The sequence below is a fragment of the Rhyacophila brunnea genome, unplaced genomic scaffold (assembly GCF_057557595.1).
Source record: "Rhyacophila brunnea isolate RB1 unplaced genomic scaffold, BYU_Rbru_1.0 scaffold_19, whole genome shotgun sequence".
Classification (NCBI taxonomy): Eukaryota; Metazoa; Arthropoda; class Insecta; order Trichoptera; family Rhyacophilidae; genus Rhyacophila; species Rhyacophila brunnea.
The window spans coordinates 9,040,349-9,061,287 of NW_028232848.1; the positions used below are offsets into that span (position 1 = coordinate 9,040,349).

The 20,939-nt window shown below is 33.4% G+C and overlaps 1 protein-coding gene across 7 annotated transcripts in view; it reads left to right on the forward strand.

Moving 5' to 3' along the window:
* The window catches only part of EndoA (SH3 domain containing GRB2 like, endophilin-A), a 234,634-nt gene that overhangs the window by 190,589 nt on the left and 23,106 nt on the right, over positions 1-20,939 (forward strand). For 3 of the 7 annotated variants that reach the window (XM_085946078.1, XM_085946073.1, XM_085946076.1), the window contains exons 4-9: positions 2,468-2,536; positions 7,729-7,945; positions 8,902-9,035; positions 10,255-10,321; positions 12,951-13,010; positions 18,383-18,483. In XM_085946078.1, coding sequence (XP_085802204.1) covers positions 2,468-2,536; positions 7,729-7,945; positions 8,902-9,035; positions 10,255-10,321; positions 12,951-13,010; positions 18,383-18,483 — 648 coding nt within the window. The remainder of the gene's footprint in view (positions 1-2,467; positions 2,537-7,728; positions 7,946-8,901; positions 9,036-10,254; positions 10,322-12,950; positions 13,011-18,382; positions 18,484-20,939) is intronic. The other 4 variants (XM_085946074.1, XM_085946077.1, XM_085946079.1 and 1 more) reach the window with 2 other exon arrangements.

Consider the following 20,939-nt stretch of genomic DNA (forward strand, 5'->3'; position numbering starts at 1 on the left):
TTTTTTGATTTTTTCTTCAAAATATCAGTAGATTGACAAAAATGTATGAAATTCAACGATCGTGTTTGGTGAAAGCGTGCATATTGACATAATCTCACAATTGTCTTTTAAAAAATCATGTAAAAAAGTGACATTTATTCATCACAAATATCATAATTTCTTCTTTTCCTGACAACAATTTCAGTAGACATGGCAACACTGGGCTGTCGCTTGCACTAAAAACGACTGGCGCGCTATAAATAGTATGAATTATTGCGTGTAGTGCATACCCACCTGCTACAGGGGTCTAGGGCGATTTGGCGCCGGGACAACTGGACGCCACGCAATTCGAAATTAAATAGACGTTAGGTACTTATAGGTACTTTAAAAAAATATCTAGTATTATTATTTATATTTAAATTATTATATTATGATTTAATAGTTGGCGAGAATTTAAATATGCACACGTAAATAATGATTTATTCGTGCATATGTTTAAGTTCCAACGACAAAAGAGTTTTTTATTTTATATAAAGCCTTATGCATGGTAATTCTCAATCCGTAATAAAAAAAACATTATGTTAAGAGTAAAATGAATTAAAACTACTAAGTAGTAGATAGAAACTGATTAAAATTCCTTGTCTACATTCTGGATTCGTGTCTACGACAGTGCGTCGTCCAATTGTCCTGGCGTCCAGTCGTCTCATTCCCGTACTACAGTTACCTATGTCTACGTTAAAACTTATTTTGTTGAATATGCATCACGTAAATAGTTAAATATTATTAAAGTAAGATTCAAACCTACATGCTACCTTCATTTCAGTACAACAATAATTATATTGAGAATCCTCGCGCAAGTGCAGTATAAAAAAACTAGTGTTTTACTGATATATCTATAGTCTAAGGTTTTACTGGCAGTCATCGCGACAGGTACTCACATCTTACAAGTGGTCCACGCGATAAGTGAGCTTCTCATCATCTACAGTCAAAATCAGCGTTGGTGCCCGTGCTCCCACATTTCCGTCATTTCGACGCAAACTTATTCATACAGTCAGTGGCGGCTCTTCTACTTTCTTTGCGGTGGGGTTTAGCCATTAATTATTAAATATACATACCTACCTACTTTCTCATAATATTATACAGTATTGTACCAAGCTACTTATAATAATATGATTTTATTAATGAGGAAATAATAATTATACACGAGTATCCCGAGCTATTTTCGATACCTATGAATCCCGGGATTGATAAACATAATCCCGGGATTTCGGGATTGATTTTTTATCATTTTTTATGGAAAATAAAATAAAAGCGAAAATATAACAGAAAAAATACTTTTAATAAAAAATTGCTACATTAGAAATAAACTGAGTTTGAATGAAGTTTGATTTATACCCATGTGTAGGTTGCCGATTCATTTTATTTTTCCACATAAATTATTAAAAATGGAAAGATTGGAAAAAAACAATGCTTCGCACTTTTAACAAAGTAATTCCACCATGATATCATACGTTTTACGGCAGTTTCATATTTGGCTGACTAATTAGATTTATGAAGCGGAAAGGCCATAAGTACGCCATGATTATTTGCTTTACTATTTTAAATCTCGCTAATCCATTCATTATGTCTTTACTATCAGAAACAGCAATCTCATATTAAATTCACATTATTATTTATATTACAATAATATTTACTCCATTAAACTTCTGTATTTCCAAGATTGAACGTATACAATATTAGGAACAATAAATGTCTTAAATAGTATAAATTATACTAGATTTATTTTTGACCGATTTCATCAATGTTATTTGTAAATATAATTTTTTTATATTAACAATGGAAAAAATGCCAATCCCGGGACCAGTCCCGGGATCCTGGGATTGTCAAATTGTAATCCCGAATTCCCGGGATCAGAATTTTGGCTCGGGATTGGATTCCCTACTCCCGGGTGTGCGTATACTAAAGCTAATACATTCACATACTTTGTAGAGCGAGATTTGTACCGCGGCGCTGGGACTGAGTGACCCCGGTCATCGAAAAATAGACGCCATAACTTTCTTTATTTGTACATAGGTGTCACCGTGAAATAGGGCGTACTTAATTTAATTAATTACTTTGATACCGCATAATCATCATTATGTTATTACACAATTTACAATCATTGCTTTATTTATTTGTATAATAATAATAAATATCTCTATAAAATTGGGACGGGTTTAGTTGGATAATAGTTCATTTAAACATGTAATTAAGTAGGTATATTATGACAATGATAAAAATATCGGACGTGTATTTTTGACATGATAACGATGTGGGGATGGTCCCTACGATCCCTTAAGGTAGAGCCACCCCTGCAAACAGTCCACTTAAATATGCACCTGTGAACCTATTCATCGTCTACCTCCGTCCAACTGCTACTATTATACTAACTAGATGAGACGCACGATTATAATAACTTACTAAAACAAATGTTTTCTTTTTGTTACAGTATGTCACAGAAAAGATGGGCGGTGCCGAGGGCACGAAGCTGGACTTGGATTTTATGGACATGGAAAGGGTATGTATTTTTTAGTATTGTTAAATGATATAAGATATAGCACTCACTGTAGCGCAGCGATTTCCAAACTGGGAAGCGCGGAGTGTTTCAAAGGGAGGCGCGAAAAGTTTACCACAATTAATGTAGCCACAGATTCGGCGTTTGCAAATGCATAGTTTATAAATCGGCCGCTAGTTATAAATTACCTAAAAGAACAGTCCTATAAAAGATTGTTTTCAAAACTTTCTGAAAATATGGAGACTAATATATAATACCCCACTTCAATACTACTGTGAAGTGCGCTGGCTATCTAGTGAAAAAATCATAATGTTGAAATTTGAGGCAAATTTGTTTAGGAACGATAATTTTGTTGTTAAACTTATCTATTTGGTTAAAATTTAGGAATAAATCAATGCAAGGACCACTAATGCATTCACTGATTTAAAAAGACAAAGTGGAGGCGTTGCAATTTGACGTGTATAATTTAGGAAACACTACATTAGTGCACCACATTGCCCTTAACCTCAGCGATAGGTAGGTGGGTCCGCCAAAGATACTGGCCTGGGGACCCGCTTCAGGATATGGGGCCCATGATAGAATCCATTTGTCAATGAACGATGATGATTTTGGATTGACTACTATTGAAATTGATTGTGCTGAAAGGGGTTGGGGGGGGGGGGGGGGAGGCGCCAAGATTAGATTTTTTTAAAGGGAGGCGTAGTAACATAAAGTTTGGATACCACTACTGTAGCGTATTTGGTAGAGCGCCCGTCGACATGGACATGGATCGCGTATTCAACGAGAAAAAATGTACTTATGCTGTTTTGTTTTTTCAATATTTGTTTGATCCAATACAAGGAACCAATACGTTGGGAAATGGCTGATAATCGTTTTTCGTAAAATAGTTTGTAAATATGACCTTCATTTTGTGGAGGTCCATATTATGCTTCGCTTAGGAACGAAATCATCACGAACATACTTAATAAACTATTTATTTTATTCAACAAATAAAATATGATAAGATTTGAGAATTTGAATATTGTGGATTGCCTGTTAAAAGTTGGTAAGTCGTTAATTTAAGTAAGTATTTTAGTTCTTTTTCGTCGTGTCGGGTCTTCAATAGCTACAATGTGTCGCTCCAGAAGTTGGCGAAGGCAATATCATTTTCCTCGGCTTGTAGGATCTAATCGAAATTGTAGTTCACCGGTTAATCATCGCATGAGTATTTAGAGTTAACAACGGATTGTAAATATGTATGCTAGAAAAAAAAAAACAAGTTCATCCGATATATAGAACATGTACATAAAGCACAAATAAATTAGCATTGTGCCTGATTTTAGAGGGAATGTCAAACATTCAAATTGTATTCCGTAACATGATTTCGAGATTTAGCAACTTTTGGCAGTAGCCCCACGAATTATTATTAGGGAGCGGATTTATATGCAACAAAAAACATGATTATATGCATGCACATATGCACTTAAAATCATTAAAATATGCACTAAAACCAAAGAAATATGCAGTTAAAATTTTACCCACTTCACCCAATATTACTGATACAAAATCGAATAACAAATTAATAATCTTAATATACAATATTATACAATAAAAAAAACACAAATCATCAATATAAAGTTAATCAATTAAAATTTTCAAAATAGTTTGTTTCAAACTATTGTTTGAACTTTTTTGTTCGAAGTACAAATAATTGAATAAGAAATGCAATGTAAACTATACACAACTTTAAAAGACAAAAACGACACACTTAATTATTCCTAAATACTATTTACTGTTTTCTTTGTCCGAAAAAAAAAGTTTCAATATTTTTTTCAATATTGTGCTCTGGCTAAAAATTTTCCTGCACATCTGTCAGTATTTTGTTTATATGCGGAAAACGACCTCTCAACGTCCACAGAGGTGATTGCACAAAACTTAAATAAAGGTGCCCTAGTTGACTTCACTTTTTCTGACAAACCACAGCTCGGGGGTGCCATTAAAAAATGCAAGTGCGTCTAAACTATTTACCTACCTAATTTTGTTATGTTTCGATAAAATAATTAAAAAAAACTAAAATTATAAATGCAAATGCCCTAAAATATGCAAATGCATGCTCTAACTTCTCAAATATGCATTTATATGCACAATAAAATTTTATTTTTGGATTCTGCGTCTTTCAAAACAGATTTCTGTGCAATTCTCATAGCTGTGCATACACTCTAACAAAACATGCACTAGCATATAAATCCGGTCCCTAATTATTATAATTAGTATAACATTCTTTATATTGAACATACATAATTTTAAAATACCTCAGATAATATGATATCTACCAGAAAAAAAACGACACCCATCGAGACTTTCACCTGTAACCACTGGATTCGCGCCAGTGTGCTTTACCAATTAAGCTACAAGTATTATATCTAATTACGAAAAACACTGCAGATATATTAGCCACTAGAAAAAATCTTTTTTGAACAAATATGACGATTGACGGGATTTGAACCTGTAACCACTGTATTCGCGCCAATGTGCTTTACCAATTAAGCTACGGGTATCCTGCTTAACTAAGACAAATTTAACTAATAGTTATTACATGGAATGCCTGTCAAATTGTGTTACTGTTGACTATATAAAGATATTCTATATAAAATATGTTTACACGATACATTTTTCTTCTTTCTTTGCCTCAATTTAATAAAAAAACTTGAGTCTGTCTTACGTAACTCAAATAATATACATACAAATCTAGACTAAATCTAATTAAACCCAGCGTATCTGAAAAAAGCATGTCCAGTATGAAAACAATTTTCTGTTATTGAAAAAGTGTGTCCTCAGTGGCGAAGGATGGAGGTAGGCTATTTAGATCCGTCATAAATAATGCACATTAATCTTTGTTAGTCATACGTATTTGTTTTTATTGAACTAATACTACAATTTGCAGATGGTGTTGGTTAGTTTTAAAAAATCAATTAAACCCTGCCTAAACCAAACCATAATAGTTTTGGTATACTTACTTTGGGCGATACAATATAATTGTGCACACTTTTTCATTCATACTTATTTGTTTTCGTTGGATTAAGAATACTTATTGCACATATTGTTGGTTAATTTTTTTAAAGTCCTGCCTAACTAAACTAATAGATAAAAAATATTATTCTGTCTATAAACTATCCAAAGTTATGTACGATTTAATTGCATAATTTTTAGATATTTTATAGATAGGCGAGTATTTTTTTTACTATTATCTATTATGGCTTGGTTTCGCAAGGTTTAATTGAATTTAAAAAACTAGCCACATCATCTGTAAAGTGTAGTCTTATTTAAATGAAAACAAATATATATGATTGACAAAGTTTAGTGTGCACTATTTATGGCGGATCTTAACAGCCTACCTGCACCCTTCGCCACTGTATTATGTATTTAAAATGGGTATCGTGGTGCATTTTGTCGTGTGTGCTAACATCCTCAAAAGCTTAATATATTTTCTGGATTTAAAACTGCGTCATTCGAAAAAAAAACGTAACTTTTTCAATCGAGACGAAATGCGATATTATCCCATTTAAAACACATGCGATTTTAATTAAAACTGCTTATCAGGTTTTATACCAAACAATTTACGTATAGTACCAAGTTAAGAACAGATATTCTTACCTAAATACTCAAACAATAAATGAAATGATTGGCGAAAACAATACTCAGTGGCAGGCCATGCGCTGCTTAGGGGTGGCAAATTAAGGAATGAATACTATAATTATAACTTTTTAAAGCAGTGTGGGGGGGGGGTTCTTTCTTCATTAAGCGGACGGTGCGGTCGCTACGTTAGAAAGTACCGGCGTTTTAGTTTAAAGAAATGACTAAGGGGGCCTCCAAAAAATTGAATAATGTATTCGTACAAGTGTTGCGTACAATTTACCGGACACGCCATCTATTATTTAAATACTAATGGATTTAAGTTTCGTACTATTCCATTTGAGTCGTTTTTTGCGACCTGGGTTTTGCCTTTCGGCATTTTCAGGCACTGTGCACACTCACCAAAAGGCAAATGAACACTGACAGCGAATACTATTAGCTCTAACTTATATAACAAATCATAATAATTACCAAAATGATCTATTATTAGGTTTTGACTATTTTTTATACACTTATCGAGTGGATTATTATTGATAAGGTAAGGAGTTTTCACTTCAGCTATTCATAATTTGTTTGTTATATTTTTTAATTTTATTGTGACCCTTGACTTTATACGTAGATTATAAGTTTTTACCCTTTTATTGTATTGATTTGTTATATAAGTTAGAGTTAATAGTATTCAGTATCAGTGTTTATTTACCTTTTGGTGAGTGTACACCAGTGGCGAAGGGTGGAGGTAGGCTGTTAAGATCCGCACAAAAATAGTGCACATTAAACTTTCTTAGTCATACGTATTTATATATATTGTACTAAGCTACAATTTACAGATGGTGTAGGTTAGTTTTTAAAAATCAATTAAGCCCTGCCTAAACCAAACCATAATAGTATTGGTATATTTTGGGTGATAAGACAAAATTGTGCACACTTTTTCATTCATACCTATTCGTTTTCGTTGAATTAAGAATACATATTTCACATATTGTTGGTTCATTTTTTAAATTCATTAAGCCCTGTCTAAACCAAACTATAATAGATAAAAAATATTATTCTGTCTATAAAATATCCAAAGTTACGTTTCATTTAATTGCATAATTTTAGATATTTTATAGATAGACGAAGATTTTGTGATTATTGTATATATTATTATTATGGCTTGGTTTTCACAAGGTTTAATTGAATTATAAAAACTAACCTACACCATCTGTAAATTGTTGTATTATTTCAGTGAAAACAAATATCTATGACCGACAAAGTTTCGTGTGCAATATTTATGGCGGATATTAACAGCTTACCTCCACCCTTCGCCACTGGTGTACACAGTGCCCGAAAATGCCGAAAGACGAAATCCGGGTCGCAAAAAACGACTCGAATGGAATAGTACAAAACTTAAATCCATTAGAATTTAAATTCAAATTCCATCAAGTACCTTCGGTCGATAGTATTAATAATAGTATTTCAATAGTTTGGTTCGAGGCCTTCATCTTCTCATCCCTTCTATTTTAATTTTGTTTAGATTACCACTTGTGTCCTAGATTATTATTTTATAACGAAGTGCTAATATGATACTTTTTCTACGAATACAGAAAACAGACGTGACCGTAGAGCTGGTGGAAGAACTGCAAATAAAGACAAAAGAGTTCCTGCAGCCGAATCCTACGGCCCGCGCCAAGATGGCCGCCGTTAAAGGCATCTCCAAGCTTTCTGGACAGGCCAAAAGCAACACTTACCCACAGCCCGAGGGTGTACTCGGAGACTGTATGCTGCTCTATGGAAAGAAACTTGGAGAAGATTCTATTTTCTGTAAGTTGGTATTTTTTATTGTATAGTCTTAATTTACTAAGGATGTTTGATTCTTGCAAAAAAGTCGACTGAAGTAATAGAAAATCGATTCTATAGTCACTGATGTATCATGGGTGTAGGTAGATCATGCGTTGCTTAGGCGTAGTACTTTTTACGTACGCGTGCCAAAATTTCCCAAATATTTTTTGACTGACGTGCCGAGCAGTTTTTCATAGGGGAAAAATAGTGATAAAAATAATCTATTTAAAAAAGTTCAAAAAATATAATTGAATTCTTGAGTATCACTGTATTACTTAGTTTGCTTCTTTATGCACAAATTGACGCTAAAATTGCTCCGATCAGATGTGGCACTCTCTCGCTACAGCGATCTCAAGCACTGTAAAATGATTGTAAATCGGTCAAAATCAGAGTTTCGCGGCGCGGCTTCCCCCGCCGCCTGTTGAGGTCAGTGCGATAATATTATGTGTGACACATAAACCTAAGGACCGCTATTTGCTTATTGTTGAAGAGTATCTGCCTGCTATTTTTATACAATACAATCTGTCGTTTATGTGTGAATTTCGTCGTTTTCATTTGCTCATCAATAATTGGTAAAAATATTATTAAAAACCGAAGAAAATACTCATAGCTATATTTTATAGCTATATTTATTTCTTAAACTTATTTGTAAAAAAAATATTTTTAATTTTTTTTTTCTCTTTAACATAAAACATTCGCGTGCCATAGGTTCGCCATCACTGTAATAGAGTATTCTGAAGTAGTTTGACCATTGCTTAAATTAAAGTTATTTTGTCTACTTTGGACATTTTTTTAGACTGTTGTGCATTTCAAAAAATAGAGAGAAGCCGTTTTGTTTCTCACCTACTCCATTGATATATTGAAACTTTGAATATTTATGTTTAAGATTTCCTTCAATGTTTTTGGAAAATAACTTAACTTTTGAATATTCTGAACAGCTCAAAGTTTGGTCGAAATGGGTGAGTCGATGAAACAAATGGCAGACGTGAAATACTCCCTCGATGACAACATCAAACAGAACTTCTTGGAGCCCCTGCACCACCTACAGACCAAGGACTTGAAGGAAGTCATGGTAAGCCAAATAATTCAATAAATAACACAAGACGCTTGAGGTGGATGAATCAGAGAATATGTAATATAACACAGTGGTGTAGAGGGGCGGAGAATGCTAGACGTGTTACCGGAGTAAATGTGTTCTCTGATCTCTACGCCTGCATATCCTAGCTAAATTTAGTCATTTATATTTTTATATACGGTGTATGCACTTAAAAAAGAAATTATATAAAATAAAACTGTAAAACGGAGCACGCAGAACAATCACAGTTGATTTATAGTTTTTGTTTTGGTGATGTATGTATACAATATTCTACTGTAGAAAGTAAAAAGGAGTTAACCCTCAATTTTTTCAAAATAGGTTTTATTGGATAGTAATATTGAATATGACTAAAAACATGCTGTATACAAAGGATGTTAGCTGCAAATGCCGATTTATTATCTAAATTTAACTTATAATTATTTTTAAAAGAGGGAGCGAAAAGCGGGAAATACAACTTAACCATGGTTTTTATATGTTTTACTTTAATTGAACGTAGTTATGCAGAATGTAGCCAGTCCACAATAATGTCGAGCTGAGATAATGGCACCTTAGCAACAACATGATATTAAAAATGTATGTAAAACGTAAAATATTATTTTATTTCAAGAATAATTTTTTTGCGGCTTGGCTATTTTCAGCAGAACGTAGAGAAAACCTTCTCGCATCTGATCTATATCATATCTCATATTTTATTTTTTGTGGACTGGCAACTTTCTGCATAACTATGTCCAATTATCTAAGTATATATCAGAAATTGGGAACATAAATCTCCAAAATAATTATCTCTATTCAATTAAGGTTTATGTCTATTGTAAAATTTTAGTTGTGTGGGTTAAGTCCATTTTCCTTTTAACAGTCGTATGAAGTATTACCCACTGCCATTTGCGTGTTGATATCTGTAACAAACCTTCAATATCTTTTAATTTGTAATGTCCTGATAAAGCAAAAACGTCTGAGAATTAATGATTGTTAATTTTGTTGTAGAGCAATAAGTCTTTTTTTCTAGCAATTCCAAATCAATTTAATTGAATTCCTTCCGGAGCTCGTAATAGAATCATACCTTGAAACCCTGGAAGTTCCTTAATTATTTTGGTACCAGAACTTTAAAAAAAAAAATTGGGGTTCTAAGAGATCTAGTTGTGTTACAGATCCAGTTTAATCAGCGTATTGAATTTTAATTATCTTTTCATTTCAGCACCACCGGAAAAAATTACAAGGCAGGCGGCTGGACTTTGACTGCAAAAAACGTAGACAAGCGAAAGGTAATTGACGTATTCCATCACTTAATTGTGTACGTTTTAGTCAATAATATTCTGTTAGATCAAATAGTACAAGAGTTTTAAAACAGAATACTATGCAGTCCATCAGTTGTGACTGATTTTCTATTTGAGTACCGTTGCCTACAAAGTAGAGTTTTTCCGGCAAGTCTTGTGGCTGGTATATTGCCAGCGGTGTGAATTCTATCCCTGCAAGCCCGAACGCTGATCAAACCGCTCCAAAATGTTGAAAACTTGAAGTGCTTGAAAAGGTTTAGAATTTAGTTAACCAACAGTCAAAGTGAAAAATTAATGATATTAACCACAAATAAGTTTAATTATGGCGTTTTCATGCTACGATGTGGAATTAACTTTCTTTTACATGATTTAGATAAAATGCTAGCCATCTATTTAACAATGAAATATGTACGTTTCAAATTGTGAATTAGTTACTCTATCATACATAGTTACATCAACTTACAGTAATATCCCGAAGTTATATTGTATGTAATTTTGCTGTCAACGACCACTCGAAATGACATGTGTCTAAATAGAAAAGATCATAGGGGATCATGACCACCTTGAAACGCAGTCATCTTCTGAGTGACAGACTCTTCACCCTTCTCAGTCCTTTGCGTCTTTCAGGGCAGAGTGAAAGATGCTCTGAGTCTTTCACTTGGTCGCTCCTGCGCACGGACGCACTTCCTCTGCTTTGCCTTCCCTGAAGGCTACTCAAAACCACCAGTCTCTCCAGGTTATTCGGTCCATGCCGTATAATATATCCAAAAAACTGCAGAATGCGTCGAGCCATTCCGTGCTCTATCCAATATATATGAAGCATACGGCGCACCACATTTCGAAGGCATCAATTGCCTTCCTCTCTCTTGCCCTCAGGGTCCATGACGACACCATATAAAAATATGGATAACACAATGTTTGCATGATTATCATGGAAACTAAAATTCCTCGATCCTTCCATATACTTAGTGGTAAGACATGTCATCGCATTTTTCGCAATCTGTGTGCGCCTTCTTATTTCTGCTTCACATCCACCTTTTCCACTAATGGTCGATCCTAGATATACAAATTCATCCACTGTTTCTAGATTTTGGAGTAGATTTGCTACCGGTAGAAGGCTAGCTCAATCGTTTATTTAAAATATTTAAATTAAGTGCGAAGTTAAGGTAACAAGTGTCCGGGATATTACTGTTTTAAATAAAATCTAGATATTAATAATTATTGTTAGATTTCTTTTTAAATGTATTTTATTTTACAGGCATCTCATGTAAGTGACATATTCTCACTTTCATTGCTATAACTGACGTCTTCTGTTTTGTGCGGATGCTCACAGACTTGCATTGTTAATTATAATAATATTGGATTAACAGTGTGCCATGGCTTCATTTATATGACACGCCTAACAAGCGTGCCTGATTTAACGCAACATAATCAAAATTAGAAGCATGTGAAGCATTCATCTGGAAGTATTTAAAATACTAAATATTGACAATAATATAATAAGGTTTATTGAATTATAGTATTTTGTTGATTTTTCTTAATTAACTTTATTACTAAACATTCTATTGGTAGATGTCGTTATAGTTCTCTATTAGAGGTCTTTTAATTTGGCGCTACTGAACTGTAAACACTTCTCTTTATTGATTTTTTTTCACATACGTAGTGCTTTGTTGGTACATCTAATTCTAATTAATTATTCCCAAAACAGTTTTTCAACCATAAAGATCAGAGAAGAATCTAAGAGCACATAATATCATAGACAGTAAATTAACTAAGTATCTCTTTTATAAATAGACAATAAATATATTATTTGAATTTCATGATACAATAATTAATATTTCTGGGAATCCCCATTAATTGATACCTAATTAAAATGTTTATTCTATATTGAAATATTAATAACTTAAAAATTAAAATATACATTTGGTTCACGTATCAGTTTATTATTGAAGTTTGACTGTATAACCTCGATATAACGGACTAATGCGAGTGAGGGAGTGTCCGTTAAAGTCTAAAATCCATTATATAAAAACACAATATTTATTCGTCTTCTGATGGTATATCGAGACACACCCATTGTGGAGTGGCGTTAATGTTTGATGTCGATCCTGCTTTGAAAAAAGAATCAAGTTTTGTTTGCACTTTTGAAGTCAACTCTCTAAAATTACAAAAATGCATGTCATAAAGTTGAATTTCGTTATCTGACTAATTGTCTATAGATCTTAATAGATCGTCGAGATGTGATCTTGTCACTGACAACTTTGTTTTTGGGCGTGTCATTTCTTCTTCCCTATCTTCACTTCCATCTCGAATTTGAGTGCCAAAGGTATGATGTGATTATCACGCGCAGAACATTATTTACAAGCGGTGACACTTGGATTTATACTTGCATAACATTAACTGGTTGTTTTGAACAATTTTCACATTTGACCAGATATTTGGTCCGTTATATCGAGGTTCTCCTGTATTTATTAATTACATCAAATACATGATACTTTACAATGTTAGCAATTCTAAAATGTGTTTTATCATTTTTTTATAGTGCTATATGGTAATGATATATAAATTAAGGTATTACTTACACCTAGGTATGATATTATGTATGGTTTTCCATCAGTGATTGGAAGAGTTAGTCCGTACGGCAGCCCGTCACATAATCCGGGTCCATGCAGGCAGGGTATGTTCAGAAATGCACCGAGGATTATTACACCTCGTGTGTTGACATGGATTTTCTTAGTCCCTCTCATTAGTATCGCATAGATTGGCTAACTTATCTTATGTGTATTTGGATGATGACATGGTAACTGATAATAATAACCAAATTAACGCTTCTGTTTATGAATTAAAACATTTTTACCAATGACATCTATTGATTATGCATACAAACTATTTTGAAGTGAATAAAATGATTTAAAAACTTTTGTAAAGATGTCACTGTTGATTATTATTATATTATTTATTTTAGCATTTTCACAGAAATTTATTGTAATCTAAATTTTCATCTGTCATCTGGTTTAACTTTGGATTTTATATAATTTGGTTTAGTGTTAATATATTTTTTTACATCCATTTTATACCAATGAAATAATATTGCTTGGAGGCTGACTACAGTCATGTTTAGTTGAAGGGTGGGCTTCAATGTTGACTTAAGTGCATATTTTTGTGACAATTATAAGATTTGTAAGCATGTAATTTTTATAATGTTTTCCTGAATAACTTTATTGTTGAATTTGTCTGAATTAAATCTAATATCGTCACTGTAGGGGCAGTTCTGTCAATATACCGTGTTTTGAAAATGTTCCAAGGAGACAATAAATCTTATTACTAACAGCTTTGATTTTGTTTAATTCGAATATGATGCTCACACCGTACGATTCATGCGTAGTACCTTTAATAAGAAAACTTTTGATCAATTTTGAAATGTAAATACATCTATCAACAATGTATCTCGTTATATTTTATGGAATGCGTAAAAACACGTATCTTTAAAATAAAATTTTGGCTTTTCGGCAGTATTGTATTGATGATATAAGATGCCAAGTAAAATATTCTGCATGCAGTTTGATTAATTGGTTACTTCAAAGAGAATATTAATTACTTTAATTCATTTAAAGCCATTTATATGCTTTAGAACCTGGAATTAAATACATAGTCTGCCAAGTGATATTATTTTTTAAAAGGTTTTATTTTCAGTTTGTTTTTGATGCTTTTTTAATTCCTTATTTTGTAATATGAATACGTGTATTAATTAAGGCGCTAAGTACCAAAAACAAAAAAACTGACATTTTTATAGAAAAGCGTTCTACATACTAACGCCAATAACTTCAACTGTAGTCTAAGTGCCTCAAGCAAGTCAAAAAAATACAGCAAAATATTTAAACCTGTCGACGTTGTAAGTCCGTTGGCCTGTTTTATTTATAATGGTGTAAATAGCACTACAGTGGTCAACCTCATTCAATATAAAATGGCTGACGATGGTGTGTTGACACTTGCGAGTTCTTAATACCTAAAATTTTAGAAGCTGCCGTGATTGCTTCACACTGTAAAACCACATTTTTCAAAAGGTCTGCTTCATGAAATTTTACTGCAATGACTCGGTATTCTGCAACTATAGGCAATACTACTTTTTGGTACTTAGAGCCTTAATTAATACACGTATTCATATATCTCCCTTTATTTATTTTGAATATTGTACCGTTAGAATTATTTCTTGAATTTCACTTAAGTTAATAATTGAACTGCTGAGGATTGAACGAATACAAGTGCACCGGTCACCAAATTGAGTGAATCGTTTTCAAATATCAATATGCGATTGTAAATTCCACATATAACTGTTTTCAACATTCTATTCCATGTAAAAATTTTGATATTCCTTTATGTTTTTAGTATTTGTAAGAGGACAGGAATAACATTAGATGATATACAGTTGCTATTAAAATAGTAACACTATTTTATACACCAGTGGGTTTATTCTATACACATGACGGCTATCGACGGTAGTCTATCAGGTATTATAATTGTTTCAATAAGTTAGCAGTCTATACTATCAAAACTGTCTATCTCGTTCTAAAAATTAACACAACCAAGAGAGGGGCTGTTAAAACATAGCACTTTTCCACAGTTTATAGGGTTACCTTATTGTAACAATTAATCTCTCAATACATTAATATGATGAACTACCGTCGATAGTCGCCGATAGCTGCATTGTGTGTAGAATAGACCATATAGAACAGTTACATGTTTGAAACTTTTCTCATCCACCATATTACATATTCTTCAATGCATAAATATGTATGTGTAATTATGTCAAAAAATTGTTCCAAACTTATTTTTAATTACGTGACACTTGTACTCTTTAATCCGCAGCACCTCAATATTTTGGCACTGGGACAACTGGACGCCAGGACAAATGGGCGACGCACTGTTGAATGGAATAAATAGACGTTCGTTACGATTTGATACAGAAAATAGACGAGGAATTTTAATCAGTTTCTATCTACTACTTGGTAGTTTTAATTCATTTTGCTCTTAACATAATGTTTTTTTATTGAGAATTATTATGCCTGACGCTTTATATAAAAATCTTCTCGTTGGAACTTAAACATAATATGTACAATTAAATCATTATTTACGTATGTATATTTAAATTCTCACCGAGTATTAAGGCCATACCTCAGTTGAGACACGGTCTAAAAAGATCGTCGCTAGGCGATGCGCGGATTGCGGGTCGCGGGTGCAAATGAGACATGTCAAACCAAATATAATTTGCCTTATAAATCCAACATGTGTCCATTTAATGTTCTGTTTATTGTTTTATCAGTAACAATAATAATATATTCATTGACATGTTTTCTTTTTAAAGTAAATGGGTAACGTTTTAAGTCATCTTTACACGATTTAAGAATTATTACGGCCGTCGCCATCATGAAGCAAAATGACGTATTTCCAGCTCTACATTCTCTCTCCGAATGGGAGCGAGTGCAAAATTTCGTCGCGCCTATGGTTGAAAATTATTTGCCGTTTCACTGATGAATCACCTTAAGTAATAATAACATTATAAGTATTAAATATATATTTTAAAAGTACCTATAATTCATGAACGTTTATTTATTTTTGAATTTCATTTAATAGCGTGGCGTCCAGTTGTCCTGGCACCGAATCGTCCTAGATCTGATATTTTTTATACACAGCTTTTTTTTTGTACAATTCGATATTGTAATTTCGTGTTATAACTGAAAAACAGAGTAATATAAAATAGTCAGGAATATGTAATTGAGAGTCATCGCAATATTGTTTTTCTGAAGATATATTAAGAAAAACTCTAGTGATTCCGACCTGACGCATCTCCGTATTCCTCGTTAATAATGACAGTATACATAACTCAATTTTACATTGGTTTGAACTATTTCCCGTCTCTCTCACAGATTTGCCTGTTAACTTTCTATGAATAGTTAGCTAAACATCCAAAAACATATTATTGTTATAATATCAATCAGGCGCGTACACAAGGGGGTTTTGGGTCCCTACCACCCCCTCCGAGAAACGGAAAACTATTTAGGTAAATGGGATATTACTTCGTATTCTTCATCAGTACCTCATGACTGAGGATCGAGACCCGTATGATTTGGCTGTCGAACAGTCTATGAACGGGCTGGCCTCACTCCTCTCGGCAATCTACGACACTCACCAAATCTGTGCAACTATTTGGGGCATCCAATGTCCGTTTTAATATTCCGATGCGGCATATATCTAAAAGACAAGACAGCGCGGACGACACAAACGGCCGCTGACGATCCTAATAATAATTATAACTGTTATGCCACATTCACTCGATAACATTTTGTCAATGCGACAGCTCGTAGGAATGCTCTAGCTAATGAATCTAGCTATGAACACCCTTATTTATACCTGCATACCAGGTGTTGATAGGTAGATTCAAAAGTGCTGAGTGTCTGGGTATGGGGAACGTATCTGGAATGTTTGGTATCTGTGGTTGAAGCTTAAAAATTAATAAAAAATATTATGAATATATTTTCAAAATGGACCCCCCCAAACCATTTCTCTGTGTGCACGCCTGATGTCAATGAATAAAAGAAAACTTCCACAGTTTGTCTATGATACTTTTTATGGTTTGCCGTATTAATTATAAAAATAATACAGTATCTCTCGTAAGCAGAAGCGAGTATTATTTCATAATGCGCAAAACCGCGATGGCCTCTTTAATGTGACAGTCGGGACATTAATTTACAGGTTTTAAACTTTCAAAGTATTGTCCACTTTTTACCCGTCGTTGAAAGTTTCGTAATTAGTTTGGAGACTCTCGTCGTGCTGGAAGTATTCTTGAATATATTATCATTACTCCAGACACTTTTGTTATCTTGCTTATTTCATACTGAGAGTTATGTGAGAAAAATTTAAGCGACTGCTGGCATGCAGTTTTTACGCTTTCGCAGATTTTGTAATATAATTAGACTACTTAGGGCCGTATGCATAGTAGTACTTATTGTAATAAGTCATAAGAATAACAAATAACACGACGCGGCACAATCGACAGGTATAACTTAATTACATATTCTAAACAGAAATTAAGAAAAAAATATACGTTCTATAAAATACAGTAATTACAAAATTGTTTTGTGTACTGTATGGTAAGGTAATTTATCTCGCCGATCTATATGCTGACACGGCTTGGGTTGTTGATGCCCATATTTGTAACTTTAAGTACTTTTAAAACATTTAACATTCAATGCAATATATTAGACAATTTGATGATCAGTATCTAGATATCGAATTGTACAACACGATCAGCTGTATTTTTTTTTAATATCCTTTAATTCCTTTATCGATCATTTTTATTAATCACATTTTGTTGTCCTCATTTTTTTTACATGTCCCCTGCCATTATTTGCCAATGGAAACTGTACATATGGCCGACACGACTCCGCCATCTTCTTCACGTCCGACATTTCGGAAAACTCGAAAACAAAATGGCGCCTGACACTCCTCTCCCCTCATTTACCCTGTGTTTTTGGTCTGTATTTTGTGTTGATCCCGTTATGTGTTATAACTTTTCTTTGTCGTTTTAACCACCTATTATTTGTATTGTGTTGTGATTCGTTTCGCTTTCGTAAAATACTCCAACTATTATTACTTTCCATCATCATTAAAAATGATTTTATTGAATTACTTTGATTTTTATAATTTTTTATTACTGTTCATTTCAATATAATTTATTCCCAATATGAATCTTGTTACATTTTAAATGCCAATTGTTACGACAATGACAATTATTCCTACAATGTAATTGTTTTCCGTCTGTGCGTGAATGGATGTCTGTGTTTCAATTATACGTTAATTTTCTGCTTTAAAATTATCAATACTGGTGCGTTTGGCGGTATGAATTTGTGAATAATATACATACGCGTATGAATTGTTTTGATGTGAATGTATGTATGAAATTGTTGACGTATTGTGAACATTTTGTGGTATGTCGTTATATTGTTGCCATGTGCTTCCACTTGGTCCGAGGACGGATTCTTGTTTGATCAGGTTCCCATATTTCAGATGATGAGATACGGCAAGCCGAAGAGAAGTTTGCCGAATCTCTTCATCTCGCACAGCTGGGGATGTTCAATCTACTTGACAATGAGGTTAGTATAATTTTTATTAATTTTTTTTATTGAACTCGCCATTTTTGGATTTTTGGAGTTGTGTTAACTAGGCGGCAGAGGCGGCTGTCGTGGTGAAGTGTGTAAGGCGCTTGCCTTCCACCCGAGAGTTCCTGGGTTCGATTCCCGGTCAGGACATACAATATTTATGTGTTTTTCTCAAAGCCTGGGCGTTTGTGATTGTTCAAAATTACTAACAACCACCTTGTACGAAAAAGCAAAGACATGGTTATTAATAATTCAAAAAAAAAAAAAAAAAACCAGGTAGCAGATTAACTATGATGAAAAGATCATTTTCATCCGTAAGTTAGTATAGACATAATGAAAGTGTTACATACTGAGTTTTTAAGTTTTCTTTGAGAGTAGTTTTGATTTAAAATGTCTGTAAAGTTTTGGTGGCCATATAGATCATTTTTTTTTTGCCAATCCGCCATTATCAACATATTCACGCCGTACACGGATATACCATTGGTTGTTCCTGGAGATAATAATAAAACATTCTTAATCTTCGATTCATGGAAAATATTAGTTTTTGTTTTAATTACCTAATAGTTCTCTTCGCTTCACTTCGAAAACCCTGAAATTTCAATGGAAAAGGTTGTTTATTTTGTAGGGTACATAAATAATATACAGTACTCTCCATTGATATACTACTAGATGAGCAGTTCCCATACAAGTGTCATTTTAAAAGTGTACCACAAAAGATATTATGAATATCGTCTTATAATATTTCCTTGTAGGTATAATGCGTTAAGACCGATAACATGGTTTTTCGAATTTCACCCGTATTGCCCTGGCTGTAAAACTAAATTTGCGTTCTTGGAATAGTAAACCTAAGGGTGGCTGCAACGCAAAGCAAAGCAGACAGAGCAAGTCGTCATGCGCTGACTATTAGTTAGAGTAAGATGCAAGCTAGATCGGGCTTACCCAGTAAGTTTTAACAAAGGCCGACTCGCTGAAAATCGGGCGTCATTTTAAGAAGCATATGATTCATCCAGTAGTATATCAATGGTACTCTCTCAGTAATCCGCCACCCCAAAAACCAGACAAGTGTCCAATTAGTTAAAGCGGCGGATTATAGTGCATACATACAAAATATGGTAAAAATTAAAACATTTTGAGAAATTTGTACTTAATTACGGTTTTATTTATAATCAAAATCAAGTATTTACTAAATAATACATATTTTTTTTTTGTGATTTTACTGAGGCTTTGACTGCGACTCGCTGTCATATCGTCTCTTCTCTTCTAGAAGGGGATCCGTCGATGAGGTCCTCACTCCTAATCTGTTAAATAACTTTAAAATTTTGCCTAGCTCTTCCGTCTTACCCACCGCCAGGACACCCTTCGATTTGTCGACATTCTCTTAGATATCCGCAATTCGCAGCTGTACTCTGTGAAGTTCTTTATAGTATATATTATAAGTGATTTATAAACTAAGTTTATTAACTAAATATTATACAGTAAAACAACCAGTTGTTCAGTGAGGCAGATATTCTTAAATGGCTTAGGATTCCTGGCTTTCCCTATCACCAAAAGCTTCATTTTGTGCGTCTCGGTTGCATTGGAGCACGGCATAATTAATTCTGATAGTGTCCTTGGGCCTTTCCTCCCTGGTACATTACTTTCTTCGCGATGAACATACGTTTTACGAAGGAGAAGTTTCCAAAATAAACCCGTCTCATCTGCGTTGTATACTTGTATGTGGCAACTACTGAATTTGACAATCTAATACCGACGAATTATAGAGCTTGATTTTGTGCGTTCAACTAGTAAAAATAACGGCGGATTAGAGTAGTTGTCGGATAATCGAGCGGCGGATTACTGAGAGTGTACTATACTTCAAAAACCCTGAAATTTTAATGGAAAATCTTGTTTATTTTGTAGGGTATGTAAATAATATAAAAATAAATGAAGTTTTTAATTACTTCAATGCTTTTGGGTAATTGTAAGTATCAAGTAGTAATGATAGCATTATTATCAGATATTTGATACCAATCAATATCGGATTAATGTTTTTTTTTTACCATGTCTGATACTAATAAGGTCGTATGGGCCTCCACCGGGTGGAGGTTTTGTATTAACAGATTTTGTTTTTACAAGAAATTTCAATTTATTTCAATTTCAATTTATTTATTTTACATATTGTGGACATTACAGATTATAAGTTTAAGACATTCACAACATGACATTTAGAAACAAAGAAATATTATTAAAACAGTTTTATGTACATAACACAAGAGATAGATCAGTATTAAGCCACTTACACACAAACACTCAAACACAAATTGAAAAACAAAATTTGTACTTGCCAGACCCAGGATTCGGACCTGGGACCGACGACGTTATGGGCTAACACTTAAGCCGCGCGGCCATCGTGGATTCTTATTTTTAATCCAATAAAATTGGAATAATCTGTCCGCAATGCTTCACGAACA